At 38.4% G+C, this 27918-nt stretch overlaps 1 protein-coding gene across 2 annotated transcripts in view; it reads left to right on the top strand.

Moving 5' to 3' along the window:
* Nucleotides 1–24156, top strand: part of AK5 (adenylate kinase 5) — a 105362-nt gene extending 81206 nt beyond the window's left edge. For both annotated transcript variants that reach the window (XM_026086866.1, XM_026086867.1), the window contains 4 exons: nt 7518–7681; nt 8669–8785; nt 12700–12888; nt 24046–24156. In XM_026086866.1, coding sequence (XP_025942651.1) covers nt 7518–7681; nt 8669–8785; nt 12700–12888; nt 24046–24156 — 581 coding nt within the window. The remainder of the gene's footprint in view (nt 1–7517; nt 7682–8668; nt 8786–12699; nt 12889–24045) is intronic.
* The last annotated feature ends 3762 nt before the right edge of the window (nt 24157–27918 follow it).

Raw genomic sequence — 27918 nt, forward strand, 5'->3', positions numbered from 1 at the left:
AGATCTTGATTTCACTAGATCTAGATAGTGAAGGTAAACGGTATTCCGCAGGGACAGATTTCTTGCTGGTGCTTTGTTTCAGTGGCCATAAGCTCTTTTTCCTTACTGCCTTTTCAGGCAGGTAAATCTGCCTGAATCAGTTTTGGATCCTTGTGCGCTCCAAGTCTAACAGCATACACTCTAGCCAAACACATACCATTTGCCTAGGCAGTAAAGTTGTCTTTCATAATCAGTCAGGAGACGAAGTCTGATCATTGCAAATTGTGCAAGGGCAAAAAGATAAACTTTTCTCCTGCTCCTTCTTAAAGTTGTCCAAGACAATGCAAGCTTGAAAAAAGCACTTCAAATTTGTGATAGCCAAGTACTCCATCTCAATGGACAGGTGAGAAAAAGGGGACAGAGCTAGAACTGTTCTGCCCTTCATACCTGTGACTAAACCCGAGGCAGAGAAGATGGGTTGGTGCATTCCCTCTATAGGTACCTGAACAGGAAAAGCTTTCTCCGTCTCAAGTGTGATAAGGAATATGTTCACTCATTACACAGATGTATTCATGAAGAAATAATAAGATGCTTGTAAAGAGGTTTTTGAAACTAGACATCTGAAGATGTGCGCTTGAATACATAGTTTACAAAATATTTGAAATAAATACACCATCTGCCTTAGCTGACAAATTGAGATAATGTTTATAAGAAAAGGGGGAGGGAAGCAGACAGCTCCGTCCCCTGCTAATTTCCCTTGAAAGTTCTCCAAAAAGGGAAAGAAAAAAACCAACCTAATTAGCAAAGATTTACATTAGAGCTAATATAGGAATTAATTGGAATAACAGTCAACTTGGATTAATTAAGCAACAACATAAACATTTTATCCAGACAGGAAAGCAGAGATATAGAATGAGCAAGTCAAATATAAGACAGAGAGCAGCAGGGTGGTATAAGAGCAAAAACAAGTTAAGTTTATTTGATTTGGAAAGTCAAATTCAAGAGAAGATTATAAAATTAGACACGAGCAGAGATAAGTTTGGGGGGATACTATAATATTTCAAAATTCTGTAATTACTGCCAGTCACTAAAATTGACTCCTTTTCATCAGAGCAACATGATAAGTAAGATCTTAACCATGACGAACAGTGAAAACAATGTATGATTTTAAATCAGACTTAACTAATATGCTATTCTGTATCACATCCAGGAAATTGGGCTACATGATGTTATTGGTGGGCACTACACACCCCATCCTCTACTGGTATTGCATAAATTACAGCTACATTTGGCTTTGGTTGAGGCTGAAATCAAACCAGAATATTTCCAGCAGTCTTACTGCACTTTGGCTCCTGGATAGGCTTCCCCACTTACCCTTTAGTGCTCTTGTTTTTTCTGAAAATTAGCCAGTGTAACCAGTTTCCTCTGCAGAACCCTTTTAACATTCTTGCTGGTGGGCCAAAGCTGATGACTGTTTAAGTCCAAGTGTAAATAGGACCAGCTTTCCAACTGACACTATGAAGATGTTATCCCCACCTACCCTTGCAGATAAGACATTATCAGCTGCATACACTAGACTCTTCTGCACACAAAAGTAGGGCTTTATTTATCCAAGATATGTCAGACCTTCAGCAACCTGATTTGACATTGAAGTTCGCGCTGCTTTAAGTAGAGGGTTGGACCAGATGAGGTACATTACAAGCAAAGTTATTTTATAATTCTGTGTTACAGCTCCTTCTACAGTCAGATAGGCACAGGATGAGCAGCACTGGGTAATCAATACCCAAATCAATCCAAGTGCTAACTGTGGAAACTGATAATAGTTGGTTTCTCTGACTTTCCATGAAAAGAAATACAACTTGTTTTCTCCAAGAAGGAGAAAACCTCAGTGATGCCCCAGGTGTCCCCAGCACATCTGGTCTCTTTTCCACACATGCTCCAGGTTGTTTTCTGGTTAAAATAATCTTCCAGAAGAAACAAGATTTTTTTTTTTTTTTTTTTTTTTAAGAAGTAGCATCATTCCCAGATAGTTTCACTCATAGACTAAAATCATACCTGAACAACATATGATGTGCTATTGATATCTGAGCCCTGAATTGGAAAGTTCTGAAAGTAAGGCTTGTTTTTACTTCTATAAATAATCCCAGTAGTATTGGTAAAATTGCCAAACTGATCCTTTAGAAGTCCTCCAAAATCATGAGACTAGCTTGACTATAAGGAAAAGGGGGTATTTTAATTTGAGTTCTGACTTCTGAGACTGCATTGTCTAGTTAGGTTTCACCTGCAAGCACTTTTCCATAACACAAGGATGATATGAATTAAAAAACAAGGTCTAGAAATTGAAACATTTGAAAATGAGTGGTGGGACTGCCTTCTAAATCCTGCTGTTGACAGTTTATATAAATCTTCACAATATTTAGTGTATGATAAAGTCATAAGATTTGGCAAGTTTGAAAATAGAGACATCCCAGTCTGCCTGTGCGACAGTATTTATTAATACTTTGGGCAGCAAAGCCAGTGCATGTACTGCTCACCCTCTGCCACTCACCATTGCTTGTTGCTGTCCCCCCTTGCCCCCTGTGGCCATCCCAGCCGCCTCTAGCATCATGAATTCATCTGTTTGTGATGTTGTGCTCTAAGCCAGGCCAGTACATTTGAATCACATGCACAAACTTGTAGTCTTTTTGTTGTTTAGTAGGGTTTCAGTCATGGAGGGAGAGCAGGGGTGTAAGAAAATTGATTTCTTAAACTCAGATATTTCACTGATTTAATGCAGGCTGCAGTGAGATGTTCAGAAGTGCTGCTTGGGCAGTTGCCATTTCTCCCCACCCACCGAGACCACTCATTTGCTCCGCTTGACCTGCCCTCTGTGAGGCATTTGTGCAATGAATAATTAAATGGGGGAAGATGACTRCTTAAGTCAGCCTTGCTGCCAAAGTTGTTTACCAAAAGATCTCCTTACGCAGTTTCACAGGCAGCTGAATCAACCTAAAGGAAGGGGTGCCTGTGCTAAGGGAGTGCACAGACATTTTAAGCCAGCCTTGTCTACAGAGTTATCAATATGCAGAACTGCATGTAATTTTTATATTCTGTCTAGTACTCTGGTTCCAGATACGTGCTCACTGTTTGTATCATAAGGCGAAAAGGAACACAGAAAGCATCTGTTTCTCAAGAATAATCTGAGTGGTGCAATATGCTGACTTTCTGAACCTGTAACTTTTTAATAAATTAATGGATGAGCTTTAAAGCAAAAAAATGCTAGTATTGTTAAGTGCAGTACAATAGGCAAGGATGCTGATACCCTAGAACTGCTGGTAGTCAGACTCTGTGCACAAGGCCCGTTGAGCAGTGACTGACAGTTTTGTTGTGAACAAAACTCATCCCCAGTGCAAAACCCAAGAGTATGTATTTTTTTTTGATCATTACAATTCTGCTTTTTGGCTCAAGAAGGACCTCATATCCCTCTCTACCACAGCTCGCTGATGTTCTGCTTATCCATTACCTTCCTGTGGAGCAAGGAGCTGTGCAGCCTGCTCCCGTGGAGTCGGCACAGCCCAGCCACGTAGCCTGCAATTCAAACCTTCCGCTTCTCAAAAACCGGCACAGGTGAACAGAGTCACCTTCATGTGCTAATTCCACATTCTCCTACAGGTCACAACAGATTCATAATTTCTCTAGGAATTTTCTAGGCCTTTTTTATCTTCAAGTCATGTATGAAAGTCAGAGAAGAACATGATTAAATCTGAATAGCAAGTTACCATGATTCAGTCTGTCACTGGTTAACATGCAAGCTTTTTCCAAAAATGTATGTAGGCAGAGTAAAAGATGACAGCGCACACAAAAAAAAAAATGATAGCGTTCACAAAGAATGTTATACCATCAAAACGAAAGTGGAGGCATATTTTCCTCCTCCTAACAATTGGCCCATTGTGGAAACTTAACCACCTTTTTCAAGGCTTCAAGTTTATTCTGTTTGAAAAAAACAGTATAATAAAATGGCAGTGAAGGCTTCTTCACTGAAGATATCTTTGTGCAAGCTTTTGTTATTATAATGAACAACAGCTGAATATTAAAAGTTTCTTCAACTTGATTATTTAGGTTTTACTTAACTTCTCATTTTTTAGAGAAGTACATAGATTTAATAACAAGACCCTCTAAAAGGATGAAATATAAATTTTGCAACAGTACAGATTAATAATAACCCTCACTACTGCAGGGTTAATTTGCAGTTAAAGCTGCTTATGCACTAGTCCTGTAAGTTTTACTCACTGAACAGGAAGGAAGTATCTAATYAGTAAGGAAATGCACTTTCACGGTCTTTCCCACCTAGACAGCTCTTTATCAGTCACATTAAATACTAGCCTTCAGAGGGAGATAAGCCATTAACTAATACTTGAACTTTAAGCACATAAATTAATACTGACATAAGTGCTGAGTATATGTTAAGCCCTTGGTAATGCTGAGTTCCCTGGGAGCATTCAGCCTCTTCACAATTCTTCCTTGGCCTGATCTGAAATCTCATTTGTTGATGAGAAAGCAAAAGATTTTGTAAAGTGGGTCACATATATTTGCAAAGCTATAGGATGCTTTACTACTCATTGAATAATACTAAACTAAAAGTAATGGCCATAAAGCCAATTGTTTTAAGGCAAAAGTTACTGCTTTTCAGCACAAAGCTGTTATTATGTCTTTTCTTCTTTAAAGGGCTCAGCATTCTCTTTTAAAATACTAATGGATAAAGGTATCATAGAGACACATCAATTTTTCCAAAAATTTATCTGGTCACTAAACAAAACCTAAAATTATCCTTGTATTGTCATTTCTAAGAAGACATCAAGGTTTATTTAATATATGAAGGGCTACTATAGATTTTCTATTTTGGCTCTACCTTCAAAAGAGAAATAGTTATATAAGAAGTGGAATAAAGGAATCTTTATAGCTGTTTTTTTTTCCTAAAATTTTATGTATACACAAATAGGTAGGATGAAATTACCGCATAGTATATTCAAGGCCGGAAGGCAGAGTGCATAAACAAGAACATGCACACACAAATCTATTAATCCAGAAACTTAAACAGAGAATCTAGAAGTTAAATTACTTGCCTTTACAGATATTTAACACTCATTACAGGTAGTTTATCTATTTCTGTATATCCACTCTTATTTATTCCTTATTTTCTTCCAATGGCTACTTCTACAAAAGATTTTTTTTTATTGAAGCAATAGAAAAACAACATGCAACCCACATAGAAAAGCATATTTTTTCAGAAAGAAAATGAGACTGTGACAGAAATATTTCTGGCTAAAATAGTAGCCCAAGTGTGATTCTCACACCATAGGCTGATAATTATCTTTGTGAATCTGAAATAAAAGACTCAGGACTACACTAGAAAAAACATTCCTTTTTTGCTCGTACCTTATGACCCATTTTTTATTCTCAGCTACAGCACTGTAACTTCTCTGAAGGTTATCTGCTTGGTGCGATCCATTTCTTAAACTGAATGCATAAGTTGGAGGAAACTTTAAAATCAGAAGGCAATGATGCCAAATTGACTGTTATTCCTCTATTCATTCACAGAAACATAACCAATAGAAAGAAAAATCATGTTATTTTGCATCACACTTTTTAGTGTCTTAAAGTCACATGGTTGAGCTATGTATTCATACTTGGAAGTCCCAACAGTTAATAATTTGATTTAACTTTTGATTTTTGAGTGCTGTCTACCTGCAAAGGTATCTCCTACTGCAAGATTTCTTCTGAATAGATCCATGAAAGATATAAAAAGGCTACAGATTGCTACGAAACTTGTAATTTCCCCCCAAATCCCAACATTCAGACAATGTAGACACACTGTCCAGGCCTCTCCCCAGCCCCAGCTCAACACCACCCTGTGCCCCCTGCACAGCCCTGCCCTGGCCACCCCTCACCTCTCCTCCTTCTGCCACTCTGCAGGTCTCCACCCACACAAGTGGCATCCAAAAGAATTAGCTTTCTCCAGCTTACAGGAACAGCCTGCACCTGGTTTAGCAGCCACCAGTCATCAGTTCAGCAGCATGCCTGATTTCTGCAACGGCCAGTGAGGACCACTCAGGCCCCTGGCACAGGCAGGCAAGCAGCAGAGGGGGGCAGGCCTGGTGCTCAACATTTTTCAAGGTTTAGTGTTTGGGGTAAGAATGGCTCTGGTTCACGCCCGTGCACCAGGCTCTGAGCCATGGCCCCAGGAAAAGCACCTGCCTCCACTCAGGAGGTGGGGCAGGGCACTGCCAGCACCTGCAGGGCAGGGAGGCACATGTGCCCTATCAAAGGGCGCAGAAAGACCTGTGCTGGGGGGGTGTCAAAAAGACGCTGACTTTTGGGAGAGTTTTGGGATGTCTCAGGAGCCAGAGAAGGGCAGAGAAGTGTGACAGGACTAGGCAGTAGCAGCTCTGCTGTCAAAGGAAGCAGGGAGGTTTGAGGTGCTTCTCCTGAGCCATTTCTCACAGGGGCAGATGGGCAACACTAGCCCATGTAGCTGCTCTTTGCCTCACCCCAGACCTCAGGGAGAGGAGACCCAGGCAGCTCATGCTGCTGCCAAGAGCTGCCTGCCTCAGCAGAGCCAGTCACAGGGCTGTCCCTTCGGACAGTGGAAAAAATCCCTTGAATAGCTTCAGCTGAGCACCCTGTCAGCTGCAGCTTGCCCTCCCGCCTCCCAGTGCTTTGCTCTGAGCCCTGGTTCAGAAGTGAATCTCCAGCTCTCGGCTCAGTATAACTCCGGATGTGCAACAACTGGTGGTGGCAACTTCTTGGTGTGCTGATCAGACATTGCTAAACACTATCCTAGGGGCTACAGGGTTATGCTCTTATGCTTTCCCCTGGTGTGCATAAAGAACAAGTCAATACTCCAGTTGCAGTGAGTTGTGTAATCAAGCCTTCATCAGTATTTAGCAGCTTCAGTATGCGACTGTTGGTTAGCCTTGGAAGTAGTGGCATGTGTGAGGGCTTTCCAGCTCAAAGGGAAAGGGAGCAAGGGCAGTAACTCTTATATTTATCACAGCACAAAAGGGTTTAGTTACTGCGTTCTCACTTGCACCCTGCATAACACATGCAGCTTTCACAGTCTTTTTGCCAGTACCTTTCCCTTCTGTAAAATGGGGGCAAAATATTTCCCTTGCAAGAATGCTGTAAGGATTAGTTTGCTAGTATTCATTGCAACCATGGGGCCTGAACATGCACTGAATCAAATGCACACATGGGCTCGCTTCCCAGCTAGCTGCTGTTTAATGTCTTTCCTTTACATGGTAAATCTGTTTTAGGAACAGATTCTCTTCTGCAAGCCCTTTCACACTATTGTGACACCTTTGACTTCAATATACATTTTTTGATTCAGCAGTGTAATGTATAAGAATGGAAGTATATTACCTGTTCCACTGTGTAAAGTGTCTCTGCTAAAAAATTATGAAATAGGCAGTCATACCATTTTCCTTGCATTTTCTCAGTTGCTATAATTTGAGAAAAGGTCTTTATATTTTTCTAATTCTAGATATTTTTCCCTCACAAAGGTGGCCCTGGCTCTGGCAAAGGTAGTCAATGCGAACAGTTAGCCAAGAAATACGGATTTACTCACCTGTCCACTGGTGACCTTCTCCAAAATGAGTTATCATCATTATCAGAGAGAAGTAAATTGACCAAAGACATCATGGAGTGTGGTGAACCAGTGCCTGGAGTAAGCTACAGCTTTATTTGGGGTCCTAATGGTTAAATAAACCAGTAGTAGATAGATTGTCTAAAAGAGTGAAATAAGAGAATAGCTCTGATGTCTCCTATTCAAGGAGAATGAATCTGCAAGTTGAGGGAGAAGTTTTCTCGCTGCCAGATTTGTGGCACTTCTTTCCCATTTCTATGCTGTTGGGTTTTTACATTTCAGGCTCCCTTAAACAATATGGATTAATCATTAAATAGAGCGAGACAGATGCTACACTGTGCATTGCAAAATGTAAGAATAAGTACAGGAAACAGAAACTTTATGTCCATTTTATAGCTTCACATTTCAGATTCTGAGCTGGTCCTCCTGGCAGCTATTTTAATTTACAATACCTGCAGTGGTTCCCTGCAGAGCTGGCTGACATCCCAGAGTGCAGGGACTGCAGTTTAATAGAGACTATGCAGAGAGAGAGTGTTCTCAGCTGGACTTGACTTTTATGACAGGTCCACAGCCTCTTAGTGGTTCTTCAGCAAGTGCAGATGGATCAGAGGACATTTATGTTAATGAAAGATACCAGGAAATGCTATACAGAGTTTTGATTTTGGTTGCTTTGATCACACGGGTTCTCTTATCACTTCCCATTTAATACAATTATATCAGTGATATACCAAAATACAGTCGGATTGGAAAGAGCTGCAGCATTGTCCCAAAGTTTCACAAGTATTAACATTAATTTTGGAACTACGAAATATCCTCAGCTCTCTAGAGGCCACTTTGGGAACTCTTGGGTGGGTTGCAACACTAGATCTGTATAGCATAGCTGGTCCCAAAAGGAAAAGGAGTAAGGTATCCTTCTACCAAAGAAAAACACCTGCATTCACAGGACCTGCTTTCAGCAAAACAGATCTGAGTGGTTATCAAGGACATAGGACTAAAGTCAGTGTAACAAACAACAATACCAGTCTTTCTTATTAATTAACCAAGTAACTCCCTTTCTTTTCAATGCAGGGTATTGTCCTAGAGCTACTGAAGGAAGCTATGGTTGCCAATTTAGGGGACACAAAAGGATTTCTGATTGATGGGTATCCCCGGGACCTGAAGGAAGCAGAAGAGTTTGAAAACAAGGTGACCATGTAGTAATAATACTGTTATTACTCCTGCTGTTCTTCTGATACTGCTTGGGTCTCCGTCTTTCACAGATTGCAGTGGTGGCTTATAGAGAGTCAATCTGACAGTCAAAAGAACGGAGTTTTGCTGCTAATCACTGAGGCTTTGGCACCTTATCAATGTAGTGACTACAGCTTGTGCCCTCGCCTACACAGGCTCTGTAATACCAGGAGAAGTAAAGGCTGATTCTAGCCAGATTTAAAACAAATTTAATGGAAAGCACCAAATTTAGTGGAAAGCACCATTTTTAGAATCAGTTTTCTAATTCTAGTGAATTACCAGTTCCCTTGAATGGCTGCTACACTTCTCATCAAAACCTCATCAGGCACTATTTGATGTAGGTATGTGAGGGTCTGTATCATCACAGTTAATCTCTTACCATTGAGCAAGGTCTGCCAAAGCTTGCTGCTGCTTTGAAATGAGCAAAATAGAGATAATATTTTTGTGGTGAGTAACATGTGACATACCCATAAAAAGAGCATTTTGCAAGTGAGCGTGTTACTGTTCACGGAGTTATTGATTTCCTCAGTATGTGCTAAGACCCACTGAGAATTCTCAGCTGTCAGTTTCGAACCTGCAGAAAATGCTCTAAATAAGCCCCAGGAATGAATTTGACAGGGTTTATGAGAAAAGAAGTGGTGAATTAGGAGGAAATAGTTGAATATGTATGCTATAATATTACGTTCCACAAATGTCCTGTGCAAGCTTAACAGGTAATAAAGCTTTAATAAATCATCTGTTTTCTCCCTGAACCTTTAGTTGCTTTATTTAATTGATTGCTGCGAAAGACTTGCACGACTGATGGCATCAGAAGCTGGACAAAGTGTTGGGCAATACGATTTAGTAGAGAAGCCATTCACAGAAACATTGGTCTGTTAGTTCCTTTATTAAAGTGCCACAGACTATTAAAAAGACGTTGGAGATTTCATTCATTTTATACAGAGGGAGGAACTATATCAGCACTGCACCTTTTCTGCCAGGGATACATGTCATGTTCCATAAACGCTGGTGTGTCCTATAAAGTAGGACTTAAAGATTGTGTGTTCTGAGCTGTGGCATTGCCGGGTGAACACATCCTGATGCCTCTAGTGCAAAGGCAGAACCCCCTTTCAGTTCCCATAGACCCTGTAGCAGCAAAAGGTCCTGTAGTCCTGAGCTGTCTTTGGCTTTTGGAGTAAAATACAAGGAACCAGAGTGATAGTTCTTAATGTCATTCCTGTTGTAAATCCATGCATCCACTTGAGTTTTCCCAGGGTGAGCTTGGTTCTAGGCTGCTCAGGAAGTCTGTGAAGTTTTCTTTTTTTAATGAGTCATTGCTGGGATAATGCTCTACAGTTCCTTTTAAAGGGCGTTCAGAAGGTCTTCCTACATTATAAGTGAATGAAAAGAGGTGGACATTAGGCTTTATTAATTAACGGTGGCAAAGTGCAAATGAATAATGCTACGTATCTACATGATGTGCAAAAAAAGCATTATAATTGTTAACAAAGAGCTATGCTATTTAGATGACTTGAGGAATAGTGCTCATCGTTAAAAGCTTGGCTTTTAAATAGCATTAGCTGTCTGGAAATGGAATATTCTCTAGCCAGTTTTGCCCAATTGCTTTGTGTGGTAAAATCATACTTCTAACTAGCCATAATTCTAGAGAAGTTAAAGTCTGTATATCCCTCTTTGTTCCTTCCTTGGTCTTTCTACTATAGGTAAGAAATAGAAAACAATACTAAATTACAAGTTCTATATCACCAGGTTAAGTAGCTTTTTAGTTTGTAAGATACCCAATAGAACAGACTAAAGACCCAATACATTAGACTCATTTAACTTCCTGCAGAAGTCCCACAGCATGCATTACTCAAGCTAAATTGGGACATGACATCAGTAGTAAATAATGGATAAATAGTATCTGATACTCTAAGTCAGGAACCAGGGTAGTCCAAAGAAAGGAGGAAGGGTGTTCATGGTGGCTGTCGCTACTAACTGCCCCTTTCAGCAGAAGCCATTTCATATGTTCTTCCTGTCACTCCTGCAGCAGCAGGAACTGCAAACCTCTCTTCCCAAGATTACCATTCCTCATGTGGAGTTGGAGGGAAATAATTTCTGACAATCTTAGTCCTAATTAGGCAAAAAGGACATTTGTTTAAATCATTGATTAAGTCCATGTCTTTTTTAACTTTTTGATTTAAGCCTCCTGTGCTATTAAAAATGCCTTATTGGCTTTTTAAATCCAAAAACCCAATACTGCTGCTGCTAATAACATTAATGTTTTCTGAACTGTGCAAAAAAAAAAGAGTGGATAAAAGCCTGTCATTGAACTGTCCGACATAATCTCTTAGCTTTAGCTGTTTCTTAGAAAGTCATTAAGGTAGTAGAAAGGTCAACAAAATCCAGTCAACCCAGTTAAATGCACCAGGTCTAATGTGAAATTAGAATATTTCTTCCTTTATGGAATGTAAACTGAGGTAGCAATCTCAGGTTCTTTTGGCAATGTCCATAAATCAGTCATTTAGACTTACTTTGCTGTAGCCATGGTAAAGGCACAGATTTCTAATGGTCACTAGTGCAAAGAACAGTCATCTTTCCTCAAGCCTTTTTTCTCGTTCTTTTATGTAAGGTGTTCTCCAAATTCCTGCTGAACAGCAGAAAGAATGACAAAAAGCCTGAGAGCATCATTAATGGTCACCATTAAAGGGCATGAGAGCATCATTAAATATATAAATGCATGGAAAATGAATCGTATCACATAATTCTGATCCTGTAGCACCTTTTTTCTTTTACTTGTTAGAGTGGAGTTCATCACTTTAGTCTCAGAGCAGCAGTTGTTGCTCAGATAAAACCTGATGTCAATAGGGCTGTGCCTGAGCAGGGTGCACAATAAAGTGTATTGCAAGATTATTCTAAATGACATGCATGTTTTTCAGCATCTTGGGGAAAGAATTATGGGGATTTGTGTTTAGAACTTTAGGCTCTCTCCTATAAATATTATTAGAAATATTTTTCACCTATACAGTACTAAAATATCCACTATCCAATGTAGCTAGAGACAATAACTGCACTGAATTGCTACTATCTTTGTCGAGGCCTGAGATTTATTTTCTTTATGGAACAGAGCGGTCTCCCCCTCAGGAAGGCAGCTTTACAAGTCAAAAAGCAGAAAGTGCTAGGCTTCTCATAGAATTTGGAAACAATTCACCAATTTGGAAATACAGAGCAATGTATTCCATTTATTCCGTGAGTTAGTCATGATGTAGAGTTACACTACAGGTGTTGCCATAACATAAAACTTGCGAATAAATCCAATGTCATGCATTTGATGGCATTCCTGAGCCCTGCTAGTTGTCACTCATTTCCATTTTGGGTAGGCCCACTTTAATTTGAACTTTAACAGTTCCTTGTATTTGCTCCTGAAGCTCTGTAAGTTATAGTTTGACAGCTCCTGAATGACAAATATACTTCTCACAGATTGAACAAATGGAGGCAAAGGCTAGAAAAATAACTGTGTGAAGAATTCCARGAGTTCAATGTTGTTTGCATCAAGCTGTTATTAAACAATTGCAAATAGTGAACAAATAGATGATCTTCAGTCCAAGTAGCCAGAATTTTTCATATCATGTGTCTTCTTCTCTGTATGTGTACAGCACACTTAAGTCTTGATCCTGAACACTGGGATCACTAAGTGCTGCTACAATAAAAGGTGTTTGTTAATAAGCATAATTTCTGCCTAGACAAATAAGGAAATAATTTATTACTAATTTACTTGATGACTCTTTTGGTAGAAATTCTTTTTAAAGTTATACAGACAAAATAGGATTCATAAACAAGACCAGGTTATGCCAGGTCCATGGTTTGAATACTTGACTGTTTTTCTTTGTCTGTAGATTGGGGAACCAAAACTTGTGTTCTACCTGGACTGCTCTGCAGAAACCATGAGCAGTCRCCTTCTGATGAGAAATCAGAGCAGTCACCACTTTGATAGTGCTGAGACTATCAAGGAAGGAATTGAGAGCTATTACCAAGCAACAAAACCTATGATTGCATACTATGAGATGAAGACACAGTTATGCAAGGTAAATTGCCTGACTGTTTGAATTACGTCATTGTTTCCTACTTCTGTTTTATGAACAGTATTCAGAAATTACTGATATGTCACCATTTATGAGCTGTGTTAGTTTCTGCACTTTCCAGTTTGTTCTCTTCTTCCACTTTCATAGTCAGTTGTATCCTGAACCCAGATTGCAGAGATTGTTTGATACTGATGATATCAAAATATGCTATTCCTCTCAGCACGTGGTTGAGCAGCCGGAATTGGGCAACTTCTGCAAACTTTTGAGTTCCACAATACAGTTTGAAAGAATAAAAAACACATATATGCCTTGTATCTGAGAAAATATCCTGAATCACTCCCTAGGCTATGTAAAATATGTTATTAAACATTAATGCTGGAAAGCTTTTCTTTAAGTAATAGGATTTATTTCTCTAACAAAGGCTTTCAGAATTAGGATGAAAGATTATGTTAATCCAAAACCCTTTAGTTAAATTTACAAAACTGACAGTGTACATCCTGAAATAAAACAAACCTGCACGCAAGAGAGAGTTTTCTGCTGGAATAAATGGCATAGTTATATTAATTTCAGTGGAATTACATCAGCTTACACATGCTGAGAATCTGATCTTTAAAACATTCTTTATATTTTCTAATCAATACTTTGTTTAGAAGCAAGAAAAACCTCATCAGTATAATTTACTAATTGATATGCTGGCAGATCTGTAATCTCATTTATGTGGGTTGTTTGTATATTTTTTGTATATTTCTCTGCTCTATGGCTCACTGTCCCTTATGTTGAGCTAAAGAAAGATTTAGTCATACGGGTCCTAAAAGGGAAAGAATCCATTAATAGCTTCTGGAAATACAGAAACTTTTTCCTAGAGGCTGTGGCAAACATGAAAATCACTTATCCCAAACCTCTTTCTCCTCTGCAAAGCTCCCAAAAGAGAGGAAATCTGCAGCTAATTTGTGTACCCATATTCTGCACCTGCACAGAGTAAATGACACTGTCCTGAGAAAAATGATACTGACAATCCAAAGAACAGTCCTGCTTTGTGTCCTTTGCTAACCCCACAAAAGGTGCAGAGAAAGTGAACTCTGGAGTGTCGGAAAAAATCCGGAATTCCTTTTACTTTTTTAAACATGAGAGCATGATTATCTGGTTTTATTTGTATTTTCTTTTTCTTACAAAATACCTTTCCAACATTGCAAGGATGCATTTTATTAAGATTCAGATCTCTTTCATTGACCTTCCTTTTCTCCTCACTTTACGAGGCGATACAGAAACGCAGTGCAATTCCAAGGAAAGTGGAGCTCTTTGTCTCCCTAGGATCTTGTTCCAGTGAGCTGTGCCTACGATGTTGTTTTCCTTTCTTGAAGCATCAGGGAAGTGACAGCCCCAAAGAGAGTGGGTACATTAACACTTTCACACAGATTTTGCGTTCATGATCTGCCTTATTTCACCTGATGCAGATTCTCCTTGACCTTCCTTAGTTCTTCTGCTGCAAATTTCTGCTCCATTTCCTATGCAATGACAAAACATGCTGTATTTTCTTGAAAGTTATTAGCTCATTAGCTCCTCAAGGGACTTGCCTAGTCTGTGGGTCAGAACAGGACGTGTGCTTTGCAGTCTTTGACCACTACATTTTTGGGGAACTGACATCGTATATTTGCAGGTCATCAGAAAATATACATTCTTGGCTTGAACAGTGCTTACATTGTTATTCTTACAGTGCATTCACTGTCTGTACTCCCTGCTGATAAATCTAAGTGTTAACATACATCCATCTTCTGGATGGAACTGTGGGGTATGAAAACTCTGTAAAATCAGCTTTATAAACATTAGCATGTAAAATGTTCTTTAAGCTTGAAAAATATCTTCTATTTTTCGTGAACACAGGTACTCTGTATTGAAACGGTTCCCTCAGCTGCTTTTTACTAAGTTGATAAAAATATACATCTGCTATTAAAGGTGTGAATCCATTACAGATTAAAGTAAAGTAGACAGACCYCCTCCCTGACCCTTATGATGTAGACAAGTGCACATTAAGTTATTTATCAGCACTTTGAGAACAGTGCCAAAATATTCAGCAAAGGTGAGCTTTTAAAATTAATCCTCCCAGGCTGTCTTTGTCGCCGTAAGTTGGCAATGGCAGCCTCAGGTACAAGCCTGCAGCTCTGGTGCCTTTACCGCAAGGAGCAGAAGCAAACACCATATCAGAAGTGTGTTAACATTTTTTTGTCTGCTGGAGAGATGAATGATCTTTTTACTTTGCACCTACAGTCAAGCTGTATAATATATAAAAAATATAAAATATGTCTGAGCAATTTTTTGCACAGACCAATTGACTTCAGTAGCTTTTCTGATCCAAAAATTCTTTATCAGTTCTTCAGTGGCCACTGTGTTTCAGAATAAAAAATGTTTGGATTTGGAAATACATTAAATACTTTGGAACAAAGTACTTTTCTTTTCTGGAAGGAATACATATTTAGGAAACTTTTATAGGCAATTTTCCTGGCTAAGTGAACCCAGAGAGTTTAATCATACAATCTGACTTGGTCAACCACTCTGCTCAAACAGAGTGCCTAGCATAATGTCATCCTGTCATCCCAGCCCTGCTTTGAGCAGGAGGTTGGACTAGGTGAGCCCCTGAGGTCCCTTCCAACCTGTTTTATGATCTTATAAATGCACAGCTTACACACCTATACATTATTTGGTTTATCAGTCTGAAGACTGAAGACAAAAATCAAAGACTTGGTCAACAGCTGTTTTAAAACAAAGAGTACTAGTTAACACAAAATGCATTTATTGCTTGTGATACATGATACTTGCTTTAAGTTATACCTTTAGCTGTGTGGGAAATTAAGAGAAAAACAGACATTTAGGCTTAAAAATTTTAAACTATTTTAGTACTGGATATGCTTAAGCTGCATGTGTTGAAGAAAGCAGAGAGTAAAGAGAAAGTTTACAATTCCCAGGACACAGGGTTATTTTCTTATTTATGGCAAGATATTTTATAGACTGCTAAGCATTGACATTAAGCAACCATTCTGATGCTCTCTGAATGAAGAAAGTAGAGTGGCAGTCATGTGGAAAGCAGAAAAAATATCAGCAATACTTCTGGTGGCAATTTTTTTGTACGGGCTAGGCTAAAATAGTCCTTGGTTTTTGTTACTTATAGGATCATACACATACACAGAGAACTGAGCCTTTTCCTAAAGGCAGTCTAACATGCTTAGTATTTTTCTTCCTGATTTTAATTATAACACTGCATGTTTTCAGCTTCAGGAGTCTGTTCATTCCTAAGCAGGTTTTATTACTTTCCAACACTGACCAGCACTGGTTGAAGATGTTACTGCTCCCATCTGGAAGCTGCTGCCTCTATAATTCTGCTCACTGAAGGAATTGTGTATATGTTTCCTAATCCATTTCAGGCAAAGTCACCAAGGTTAATTTACAAGTGTTTTTCAATCTTTGATTTGAAGACCTCTCAGAAAGGGCTGTTAAGAGATATCGACTCCATAAAGTAAATGATCTCAGCTACCTTCATAGACTCTTTAAACTAATCCATGGACCTTCATGTAACTGCAGACCAGAGGCTTATGCAATATTTTTCTCAAGTAAAGCTGGTAGGATCTAACAAACAGCTTTAGGGAAGTGATGTCTTACCTGAAGTTACTGTTTGCAGGTGAGGATCTCTGTGATCCCAGGATAAGCCACAGCTAACTCACCTGAAGAGATGTTTTATAAGTGAGGAAGAAAAGTGGGGTCAAAAGGGAGCTCTGGTTGTCTTCTTCTGGAAAGTCATTTGTGCCCAGGCTTGTGCTTTCAACAGAAAAAACTCTTCAGTGGAGGGTACATGTGAGCTTTATGGTCCTTTAGATTCCAGCCATGCTCTTTCTTAAGAATTTAAAGGAGTGGATGATGAGATTTTTAAGAGGAATTTAAAAGTCTAAATCCCACCTAACTGCCATGAATATCCAGCATTAACTTTTTCCAGCCAGCTTACTGCCATACATGACTAAGTACCAGTAATAGTTCTAGCTGAAGTAGTGTAAATTGTTTAAGTGATTCTGTCCCACAGTGCTTAACTGTAGCACCCAGTCCCCTATTTTGCCACAGAAAAGAAAAAATTGTTAAACAGATTTGTTTACTAAGAAAATAAGGCTGGTATACTGGTATTATTTGATTTCTCCATTTTAAGTGCAGCTAGTGCTTGGCAAAATTTTGGATATGTTAAATATAAAAGGATAAAAGCACATGGCAAAGTTGGTATATGTTTAAGTTTTCCTAACCAGACTACCAGTTTTCAGTCCTGAAAGAGGCAGGAAGGCAGATTAAATATGTAAAATTCAGTTCTGGACATAAGGCCAGCAGAAGGTCTGGGATGGGAATTAAATGTTAGATGAGGCTCTGGGGGACAAAGTGGTTCTGTCGCACTGTGTGAAGGTGTGCTTGAGACCATGTTGCCAAATTAGTTTTCTCTTTCTCTGCATTGGAAAGAGCATTAAGGAAGAGCTGATGGAAGGAGCCTAATAAACCTGACAGAGACAGAAGGACTCAGGTCTGATCTAGCTTCCTCTGCAGTCAGTAGGAATTCTTCCCTTTGCTTTACTTGCACAGAAAATACAAAGGTATATGGTTGTAGCAGCAATCCAGTTTAATCAATGAGAATTTTATGACCTACTCTCAACTTAGAGTTACTGTGTATAGAAGCGTTAATAAATAAGTAATATGAGATTTGGAAATGGACCGTTTTTCATTCTGCTGCTCTCTGAACAGTGACTGACAAAGCTGACAAAAAAGTCAGGACTCTATTTAGTTTCCCTTTGAACAAGATGTTTCTGTTCAGCAGTGCAAGTGTGACAACCCCCACAAAGGGTGGAGCCTTCAGTTGCTGACAAAAGGTATGTGATCCCGACAGGAATAATGGTGACCCATCCATTGGCTCAGCTGAGGTTAAGACCTGTAATGTGAGTCACTGGGATATATTTACAAGGGAGACTAAATGGACAAAATGAAGGACAAAGAATGACAAAGTGTTTTCTTTTTCTTGCTTTTCTGCTTAGGCATTAAGCTTCCAAATTGTTTTCTGGAAGGCAGAGTCATTGTAACAAGGTGTTAAAAATTTTCCAACTAAGAACTAAAAAACCATGCTTTGGAGATAGAAACAGTTTAATTTTCCATAATTTCTTTCATAGTCAGTTACAGAACATCCACCTGTCACTAATGACAGCATGCAGATGCTTTCAACAGAGAACTCTTACTGGATATCCAAGGGCTAAAAGCACTTTTTACAAAACTAAGAGATGCAAGTTTCCTAATTCTGTGGAATTCAAATGTTTCAGATGAATAAACTGAAAGGAAATATACTATGCTAATTGTATTAAACAGGTAGGTATTGTTGCTTTTAAATTTATTTCTCAGTGATTTCAAAGGCAGCTGGACATAAACATGCTTTTGAATATTTATTAGGCACCTACTTGTGTTTTAACATGTCTAAATGTAAATACCTTCGAATTTATGGCCTTTTGTCTATTGAGAAAAAGGAGAGAAAAACACTGATTGTTTTTAATATCTGACTCATCCTTTAAGGCTTTTTTTAATTGACAGCATGTAGGAGTGTAATAAGTAATAAAGAAGAGTAATGCATTGGCAGTCAAAGAAGACAAGTGATCCCACCTAGCTAACATCAAAGTAGTAGGTGTCTTAAATACAAGTTCCCTATTCAAACAATCATCTGAGGAAAGAGAACATGAGCATAACAAGTAAGGTAGGCAGCCCAGACCAGAGGATTTTTCAAAGACTTCCAAAACCTTCGCCATTTCAGATCACACAATATGGAAGCTTAGCCTACAACATTTAACCAAGATGCATTTCTGGTTTTTACCTTTAATAACAATAATTGTTCTGCTGCTTTTTTCTAAAATCAGTTGAAGTCATGTGCTGAGTAAGCAGCAGTTATTAGATTCTTATCACAACTGTTTTCCATAGGTTTTACAAAACAAACACAACTGTAAGCAGAATCACCACACTGAACGAGTCACCAGCCAGTCTCTCACATCTTCCACCTCTCAGCCTTTTCTGGAATACTGATCCCCTATTAGAATTTTTTTTTCAGGAAAAAAGTGTACTTTTCCCTTTAAAGAAGAGCTTATCAATGGTATTAGTGATAGCAGCTATATAATTTATTTCTGTCTTTTGAAAGGTTGTCAGAGAATAATTAAGCCTGGTAGATAAGTACTTAGGGAACAAAGGAACTTTGTCTCTGCCCTTGGCAGGTTGTGATCCATTAGCTGAGATACCAATGTAGAAAGATACATCAGAAACATTAGTGAGGGTTATAGATAATTCATAGCTGTAAGTTCATGCCAAACATGTATAGAAATCTAGGCAGCATGTTTCCCTGCATTTCCAGACAGCTCGATCCACTGCTCTTAAGAACCAAGTACTGCACTGTCATTCTCAAAAAGGTTTTAAACACTGTTATTTAAGGACAAGGATACAAATGTTAGTGGCAACACAGCTGACCTTGACTGACCTTTTCTAAGAAGCTTCTAACCAGTGAGTTTATTCCACAGTCTCAGTCTGTCTTTCAGAAAACTGCAGGCTTCAGCTGTCCCTTTGCTCTGTGGCAGTGTACATTCGGGGTTCTAAACCCCAAAACCTACAACAAATGGATATTTGGTGAAAGAAAGTGTATTTCGCTGAATCTAGTGCCAAAGTAAGCATTGTGCTATGAAGATGATTAATACAGTCATTTTTCGTATTAACTCATTAAAATTTTTTGTATTTGAAGTTACCTAAAGCCATAGTGGAATTTCAAAATCGGTAGCACAGACTACATCTAATCTTGCTTATATCAGAAGACAAAAGCCTTGAATAAGCTTGAAAACCTTGATAAGAGCCCTAATTCATGAGGTATGTTATAATCTGAAGAGAGAAACACAGCTTTCCCTCGTGGAACTGCAGAGAGTTTTACTGAATTACTGTGGTACTAGCTGTGAATTACTGACACATTAAGTGAGTTTGTGAGTTGGACCTTTGTTATTTGGCAGGCTAGCGTGGGAAGTAGTGGGGCTGTCACTAGTCAAGCTTGTCCATATTTTGCTCTGACTGGTAGGAAGGCTGCATTCCAGCTAGCCATAAAGGATAGCAGTTGCCATGCTTACAAAACCAACTCTTCATCAGAATCACCTAGATCTGGACTTGAGTATCAGTTTTGGATCTAGAAAAGGTCACTGAAAAGACTATGGCAAGATAGCTATGCTGATCAGGTTAGATTGGTTATCCAGTTCAGACATATTGATAGAATAAAGATATAATAAAAATATATATTAAGATAAAAGGATGCATAAATTTATCAGATACATGCATGTATTTTTATGTATTATATATATAATATATATAATATTTATGCAAAGCAGCAAATATAATCATTTAGTACTAAACATGCAAAAGAGTGTTTTTCCTCAGTATCAGGGCTGTTTAGGACTTGCAGTCACCAAATGTTCACAAAGGACTGACATTCATTCTGCCACTCAAACACAGATAACTTTTACTTGCAGTATCTGTAGAAGATGCATTTGCATTCTGCACTGCCTTCAGCTCAGAGGTTATCTATACAAGGCAGAATGTGTACAGTGCTATTTTAGTTCCCTGTAAACCACAATCCCATTATATCAGATTTCTGGGAGGAATCTGAGGAGGAGAAAAGGAATGTAGGCATTTTAATGTACATGTAGATGACATCTTAAAGAATGCTTGTCAAACTTACCTGTGCTCAAGCAATAATCCCACATGCTTATTACGACTATATGGAAGTGGGTTTTGCTGGCTACACAGGACTGAGCGAGCCACCCAGTTTGGAAGTGAAACATCTGTCAAGCTGAACCGGCTAGGCTGCTCACCAGCTAGGGAACTGGCTGTCTGAAGGCAGGTTTACATGGGCCTCAGAGGGATAGTCTCACCTGTTTGTCATGTGAACTGGAACTGCTGGGTGGGATTTCAGCGTGGTACACCGTAACTGTTCAAGCATTGAATCAGGTCTTTCCATCCTCAGGCAGGGTTTTGCTGCCACAGTTGCTCCAATGAACTTGGTGCTGGATAGGTGTAATCTGTCCCAAGCCATGACTTTCACGGTGAGATCGAACTTCTCAGATAGCTGAAGGATGGCCTGTGAAGTGCCATACATTCAATCTCAACTGCTCATTTATTAGATTAAATGTCTATGTATGGAGAGAGCAGCATACTGTTCTGTCTGAGATAAGATACTCACATGAGAAGACCCTCTGGGCTGAAAAAAATGCTGAGAACTTTGAATTGGCTGTGGCCTTCACCCCATATGAAATATATTTCCTGTGGGATAGCTACATGAAAATAGGTATGGTGATGACTGATACACACAAATCTAGCTGCTTTATAGTAGCTGAAATGGGAGCTGCTAGTTTTATTTTAATTTGAGAAGGGATGCGCTTAGTCCAAAACAATTCACCATTCCCTTTTTCTCTTTGTTACTAGTACATAACCCCCTGTAAGCCCTTTGTGTCTGCCATAGAGGCATCAGTTCCCTTGCTTCCATCGCTTTATGTAATGTTGATGTATATTGATATTGCTGCTCTGTGTAATATTGAAGTAGGCACATGTTAGAAAAGTTCTGAAGCAGCAGAAGGGGAAATTGCATCCACACCTGGCTAGCTCAGTAGTCAAGGACCAAGATGTTGTCTTAGCTATGGTCAGTTGTATGGAGTTACTTTCCTGAAGGGAGAGGAGTAGATTGGGTATCTGGGATTCTACTGGGATCCTGAAATGGGAAAAATTTGGGGGTAGAACAGATACCCACAGATCTAAGTCATCCTAGAGTCCTTCAGTAAAGGTGTTTCTTATAAGTGAGGTGATGCCTTAGAAAGGCGTGTTCTCAAACAGTGGCTGCACATCTTTCAGAAGTCCTGGATACTGAAACTAGGAAGACTATCTCATATCTGAAGTCCCAATCCTTGGTGCTGTGTGCAGTGCTGGCTACAAAGGTATCCGAAGATTTGGCTGATTCTCTGAGAGTCAATTTGAAATCCTGCCTTCCATTCTTTGGAAAGAATGAAATCAAAGACCTAAGTTTATTCAAGATGTTGTCCTTGTAACAAACAAATAATCAGCCTTAGGTTACAGGTGGAAATGGGAGGCTCAGAGTGTCCTTTTCTCATTTCTCATTTTCTTTGAAAAACCTGGTGATAATCCAAAAAAGCTGTGCAAGTGGCTGATAGTAAAAGTCATCCAAGGTCCTTGTGTAGACAGCGTGGCTGTGATCCTCTGGTCCATCTGAACGAAGCTAGCCCTCCTCTCCTGAGCTATGCCTTCATCAGACAAAGATGAAAGATGCAGCAGAGGAAGACTGCCCCCATCTTGACACTGATATTTTGATGAGCCAAGAGTAGGAGTGAGGTGCCATTGCTCCTTGTGCTGGCCTACACAGTGCTGTAAGGATATTAAGCTGGAGTCATAAATTTACAGTGGAAGTGAAGAAAGCTAAAAATACCAGAAATAGAGAAGGTAGCTCAGCTAAGACTGTAAGATACCTTGGCAGTGAGTCCAAGGGGACTGGACCCAGTGCAGGCCCAGCTCGTCAAAGGTTGGCCAGACTGGTGCTGGGTCCTTTCCAGCACTGAAACTGGTGTATTTGAACTTAGGCTGGATGGGGGTGCCAGGGCTTGACAGAATGTGACAAGGGACCAAACTTTGCAGCATCTGTGGATGCCACTAAGAGTCAAGGCTTGTTGGCTCTCTGCAAGGAGCAGCTGCTGACTCCCCCGTAAGACATAGCACCAAGGGACTTAAATGTTCTTGAGTGCAGTCAGACTGCACAGGAGCTGGGTGCAAGCCAACACCAGCTCTGAGGAGAATTTCATGGCCTATTTCAAAAATGTATTTTTTGGAGTTTGAAGTTCCTTTCTCTTCTCCTGCAGGACAAAGAGGTGGCAGAAAGTATGGTAATCAGGAATGTCCCCTCCAAACATTGTAATTGTCTGACATCCTAGTGAGTGCCTCGATATGATTATACAGCGCACAGTTCAGAAAAACAGCCTTTAGCAAAATTGTCATGGGTGTAGTCAAAATGTGTGCAAATTGCATGACGCGCATGTACGAAAGACTAAGCATAGAGAAGCAAACAGGAAGCTTGCTTTTGAGTAGAGAATCTCAAAAGTCTCACCAGGCATTTGAGAGGAACTGAAATATCAAATTCATTCTGCTTGGTGTACGCAGCCAGCACAAGTGCTTCTACCGCCACTGTGAAGGCAACAGTTCTCAAGTAATAACCTGTATGACACACTGCATGGAGTGGACATGAAACTCATTGCTTGATGCTACATTACATTTTCTTAGTAACACACGGATGTATTACTGGCTGTGAACGTTGTTCCTCATTGCTAAAATGTAGCTACCTACCTTCCTCAGAAGGAGAGGCAATTTGGTCGTGTGTGTTGAAATCCAGTCACGAAAAATAGCTTGAACAGCCTGGAGAACCTCTGCTCAAAACAGAATCTTTGGGATGCTAAAGAAAAAAAAATCTTCAAAAAAGTGGGTGGTCATACAACAGAACAAGTGCCACTGCAAAACGTGCATTGCCTAAACAAAACTGGGACCAATTCACCAATCTTGAAAATTGACACCCAAAACAGACACCCATTAATACACAACCTTGATAAGTTATTGTCACTTGGAAGCCTTTAGGTCAGTCGCAGCATTATATACTCTGACACTTCAGATGACAATAAATTAACAAGTCAGTGCTATTCATCTTTTTAACAGTATGATATTGAAGTTACTGTTTTTATTAAAAGAGATTTTAAAAATCTTTGGAAACTGTTTTGTGTATCAAAGATGTCATGTTATTTTAACACAAGTACTTAAGAGAAAGAGCTTAAGCTCCTTCATTTGATTAATGTACTTTGCTCCAGACAACGGAGCCTACAGAATCTTCTCACATCAATCTGTGTAGGGAAATGTAGGGAATAACTTTTTTATGGAAGCTGTTCCTCTACATTAGGATGCTTATAACATTAAAGAGAGCAACTTGTATTCATATTGTGCCATTTTTTTTCCAAAATTTAGATTGTAAGATAAATTATTTATAACTTAATCCAAACTAATGTGTTTATAATAGGCTTTTTTTTTCCTCCATAGATTGACGCAGAAGGAACACTAGAGGATGTTTTTCTGGAAGTCTGCATGTCAATTGACTCTTTTCTGAAAAAGGAAGAGGCAGCATTTTCTCTTTCAACAGAAATTCAGTAATGGTGTGTACAAAGCTTCATTTCACGTGCACTTGATAGTCATGATTAAAATGCCGTTCAAAGCAATACCTGCGGTCTTGAGAGGTATCTGGAATTTGTGCATGTGGTATAAATGTTATTTTAGATGAAATCTTTTTTCTTTAGCCATACAATACACTCAGTAGGAAGTGGTCTCTATGCTAATTCCACACTAAGTACTGTATATTGTTTTATTAGTTGTTTGCTCTTCATAGATGAAAGCAGCATGGTGAACAGCAGCTCTRGTTTATATTTCATGATCTCACATATTTGATTGAGTCAGACACATTGCCCAGTCAGCAATGAGCTCTTCAACCAAACCATTCATCATACAGCACATTAAGATTGCTGCATATAATTTCCCATTGGCTATTGTTTCTTTTAATTAACAGTATTAATTTTTATGGTATCACTTAGCTTGTTCTTGATTTTTAGTGACTGAAATCTGCTCTGTTATATTCAGCTGCAAGACAGCTGAAACTATAAACTAACTTACAAAGCTACAGAAATTAAAATAAACTTTTGAAATGCCCCCCAAAAAAGCAGAAAAATTAACTGAATGTGAACACGTGATTGGCCATCGTGGAAGTCTGTCAATCCATTATAATGGAACAGACCCAATTATTGAGACAACCTTACCTTTTGCTGGAATCTTTGGATACTATAATGACTTCCCAGTTTGTGGGCTGAGGTGAAAGTAATGATTGTATAGTGCAGTTAAATGTGCAATCCAGTTATTAATAGTTTTATTAGTTGAAATTTATATATGAAACCGACCATGAATACTGCAGAAGTTTTTCAAATGCAAATTTCAGATCATCTGTTGTCTTGTAGTGGCATTGACAAAACTTTGAAACTGACAGTGCAAAAAAAAGCAAAAAAAAAAAAGCAGGGATTATTTGATTCATATTGCTTGCATTTTTAATAGGTCACTTATCTACAGTATCTGCAAAAAAGTCTGTAAAAATCATATCATATTTCCATTAAGTTAATCAAAATATTGTGGAGGTTTTTTGGTATACTGATAGCTAAGTAAAAGCTTGTTTGACATTGCTGTAAAGTACTTGCATCCTCTTACTGAACTACTGGATAAATTCACAGTTGAAGTGGTTGCATGATAGCTCTTTCTGTTGAAGTTGTACTTTATGGGGCAGATTTGTATTTTTAAAGTTATCTTTCTTGTAATGAAGACATAATACAAATAAAACGTACAAAAGTGAGGAGTAATGATTTCTGTTACAGTAGACATGGGTTTAATCCTTCTTAAAGCACAGTACATCACTTGAAAATATAGATCAAACCAGCATGCTTGCAAAATATGTCCTTTTTCCTTCAGAGAAGATTCTTCTGGTTTTTTTCCTCCTCCTTGGCATTTGCCCAGTAAGCACTAATTCAATTATTTATCAAGGGACTGTTTTAGGTATGTTCATATTCTTTATATCATGGATGCTCCTCCTTCCCTGTGTCCTAATTTTACCTCTGATGCTCTAGGAAGTGCGTTTCCAACTCCAGAACGGTGCCATTCAGTGACGAGTAACGCCTGCAGTACATCAACTTTAAGCAAGAGACTTTCAGAATGCATCAGCTTGAAAAGGCAGGTTTTTCTAATCTTAGCCTTGAAGCACTAGCTGTCTTGTATTTTTCCAGAAATTAAAGGATTCTGGAGTTACCATGAAGCTGCAAATTCATCTGGGTAGTTCAGTATTTTTATTACTTCTAATTACAGCATAAATTAAAAAAAAGTGTGGAATATCATACTTGCACAGGATGGGAACAAAGRTAATAATCATCTGCTAATAAAAAATAAAAAAATCACTTACAAAGTTATTTTACATACATTTCCAGTTTAATTTTTCTTTCTGCTTCTTCTGGCCCTTTCTGTGGAACAAAACAAAAAAGCCCTGTGCTTGATTGGGTGTATGTGTATTAAATACCTATTTGCACATGTTCATAATGTATGCAAGAGAAAGCTGCATGCATTTATACATATTCAGTAAAAATGGACATATCCAAGACACTCCTTTCTCAGGTAATTCAGATTTGAAATTCTCCTTCTCCTTCCAATCTCATTCAAATTACATCATCATCTTTTGTTTTTCCCAAGCTGTCCTAAAGTGATGATTACATATTTGCATTTAATGATATTTTCACTAATGTACTTTGGTTATTCTCCTCCAATAATTTTTTCAGGAAATCAACAGAAAACAAAGATTATCACAGGTTCTCTCTCTCAGATAATACATCTTCACCAAATCTGCTTTCTTACAAACAGCATGAATGAGTTGGAAAACACATTTTTTTTATGGTACTAGAGAGCCTCTTGGAGCAGTATCTTTTTCCATTAAAGAGAAAATTGAAATACATCTTCTGAATGTTTGTGTTGTATTTTTTAAGGTTTATTAAATTTCTCTAAGTCTATAAGATACGTGAGATGTGTTTACAGATGATACGTCACTCTGTTTTAGTAACTGTAAAGTATTACCTTCTAAATAGATTAACTGCTTAAACTTTTCTCTAAAGCAAAAAATGTCTACACCTAAATGTTATTGTGAAAATTAATACCAATCAGGTTATAGGTAAAGTTATTAGGTGCAGCCAGCCAATTACCCTTCTTATTGCCATATTTTTAAGTCAAATTAGTTCCTTCGATAGCTAATCACTCTGAATATTCAAGTTTTAAAGCAACTGGAAGTCTATTACAGTTAAAAAATAATCAGTGTTTCTGAATCACAAGCTATACATTTCAATAAAAAATATATTAACTAAAAATATGTCACAATAATTACAAAACTTCTCAGACATCGGTATATTTTTTGGCTAATACAGCGTACCAAAACTACTAAAGTCTGACTTTTCTGTAATCTGAAAAAAAGAATAGTTTATGAGTAAGATAGGAGAAAACTGAAATGTTAATCCTGCAAGAGGCTAAGCGTATTTTAGTAGGTGCAGAGCACTATCAGTTCTCATCGAATTAACAGCAGGTGAAGGTGCTAGGCATCTTGCAGGTCTGCACAGTGGGGACTTGCATGACATTAAAATGTACTTTTTATGTTTTTCATCCTGATTAAAAAGTCAAAACTACACAAAGGAAGTCACGGCAAGCATTCTATATATAAACAGACTGTATCCACATAGTTTATTTCTCACAGTTCTCCTGACAATTGAACATTATTTAAGAACATACTGTATACACAGATAAGAAGAAACATACAAAATGTTTTAAATGATGCACAACAAAATCCAGCAGTATAAAAGAATGCATGTGAACCCTTGCTCACTGCTCAGGCTAAATTTAATCACTGTTTAAATAGTAATAAAAATACAATCTTTCATGGATCTTGTGCAGACTACAAAAGAGGAAAAATTATTACCATATATATGATTTATATTAGGCAGTTTTCTTTGATGAGTTGCACTAACAACTCCAAATACAGAGGCAGAAGGCTGTGTATTTTATTTTAAAGGAGTTAATGTTGAGTATTAGAGACTTTACACAGTTACTACCACTGGCACTTTTCACCATATTTTGTACACATCACATGATCATCTTATATAACATTACATTTAAAAAATATATTTGAGTGACAATTTTATAACATTCACACACCATGAGCTGGTTAAGGAAGCAATGCCACAGTTGCCCCCTGTAGTGCTTCACTGTTGGTAAATAGAGTTCATCGTGGTTAAAAAAAAAAAAAAAAAAAAAAAAAATGAAAGTCAATGTGATTAAGCAGCTCCGATTTAA

Source organism: Apteryx rowi, unplaced genomic scaffold (assembly GCF_003343035.1).
Source record: "Apteryx rowi isolate R43461 unplaced genomic scaffold, aptRow1 scaffold_7, whole genome shotgun sequence".
In the NCBI taxonomy this organism is placed as follows: Eukaryota; Metazoa; Chordata; class Aves; order Apterygiformes; family Apterygidae; genus Apteryx; species Apteryx rowi.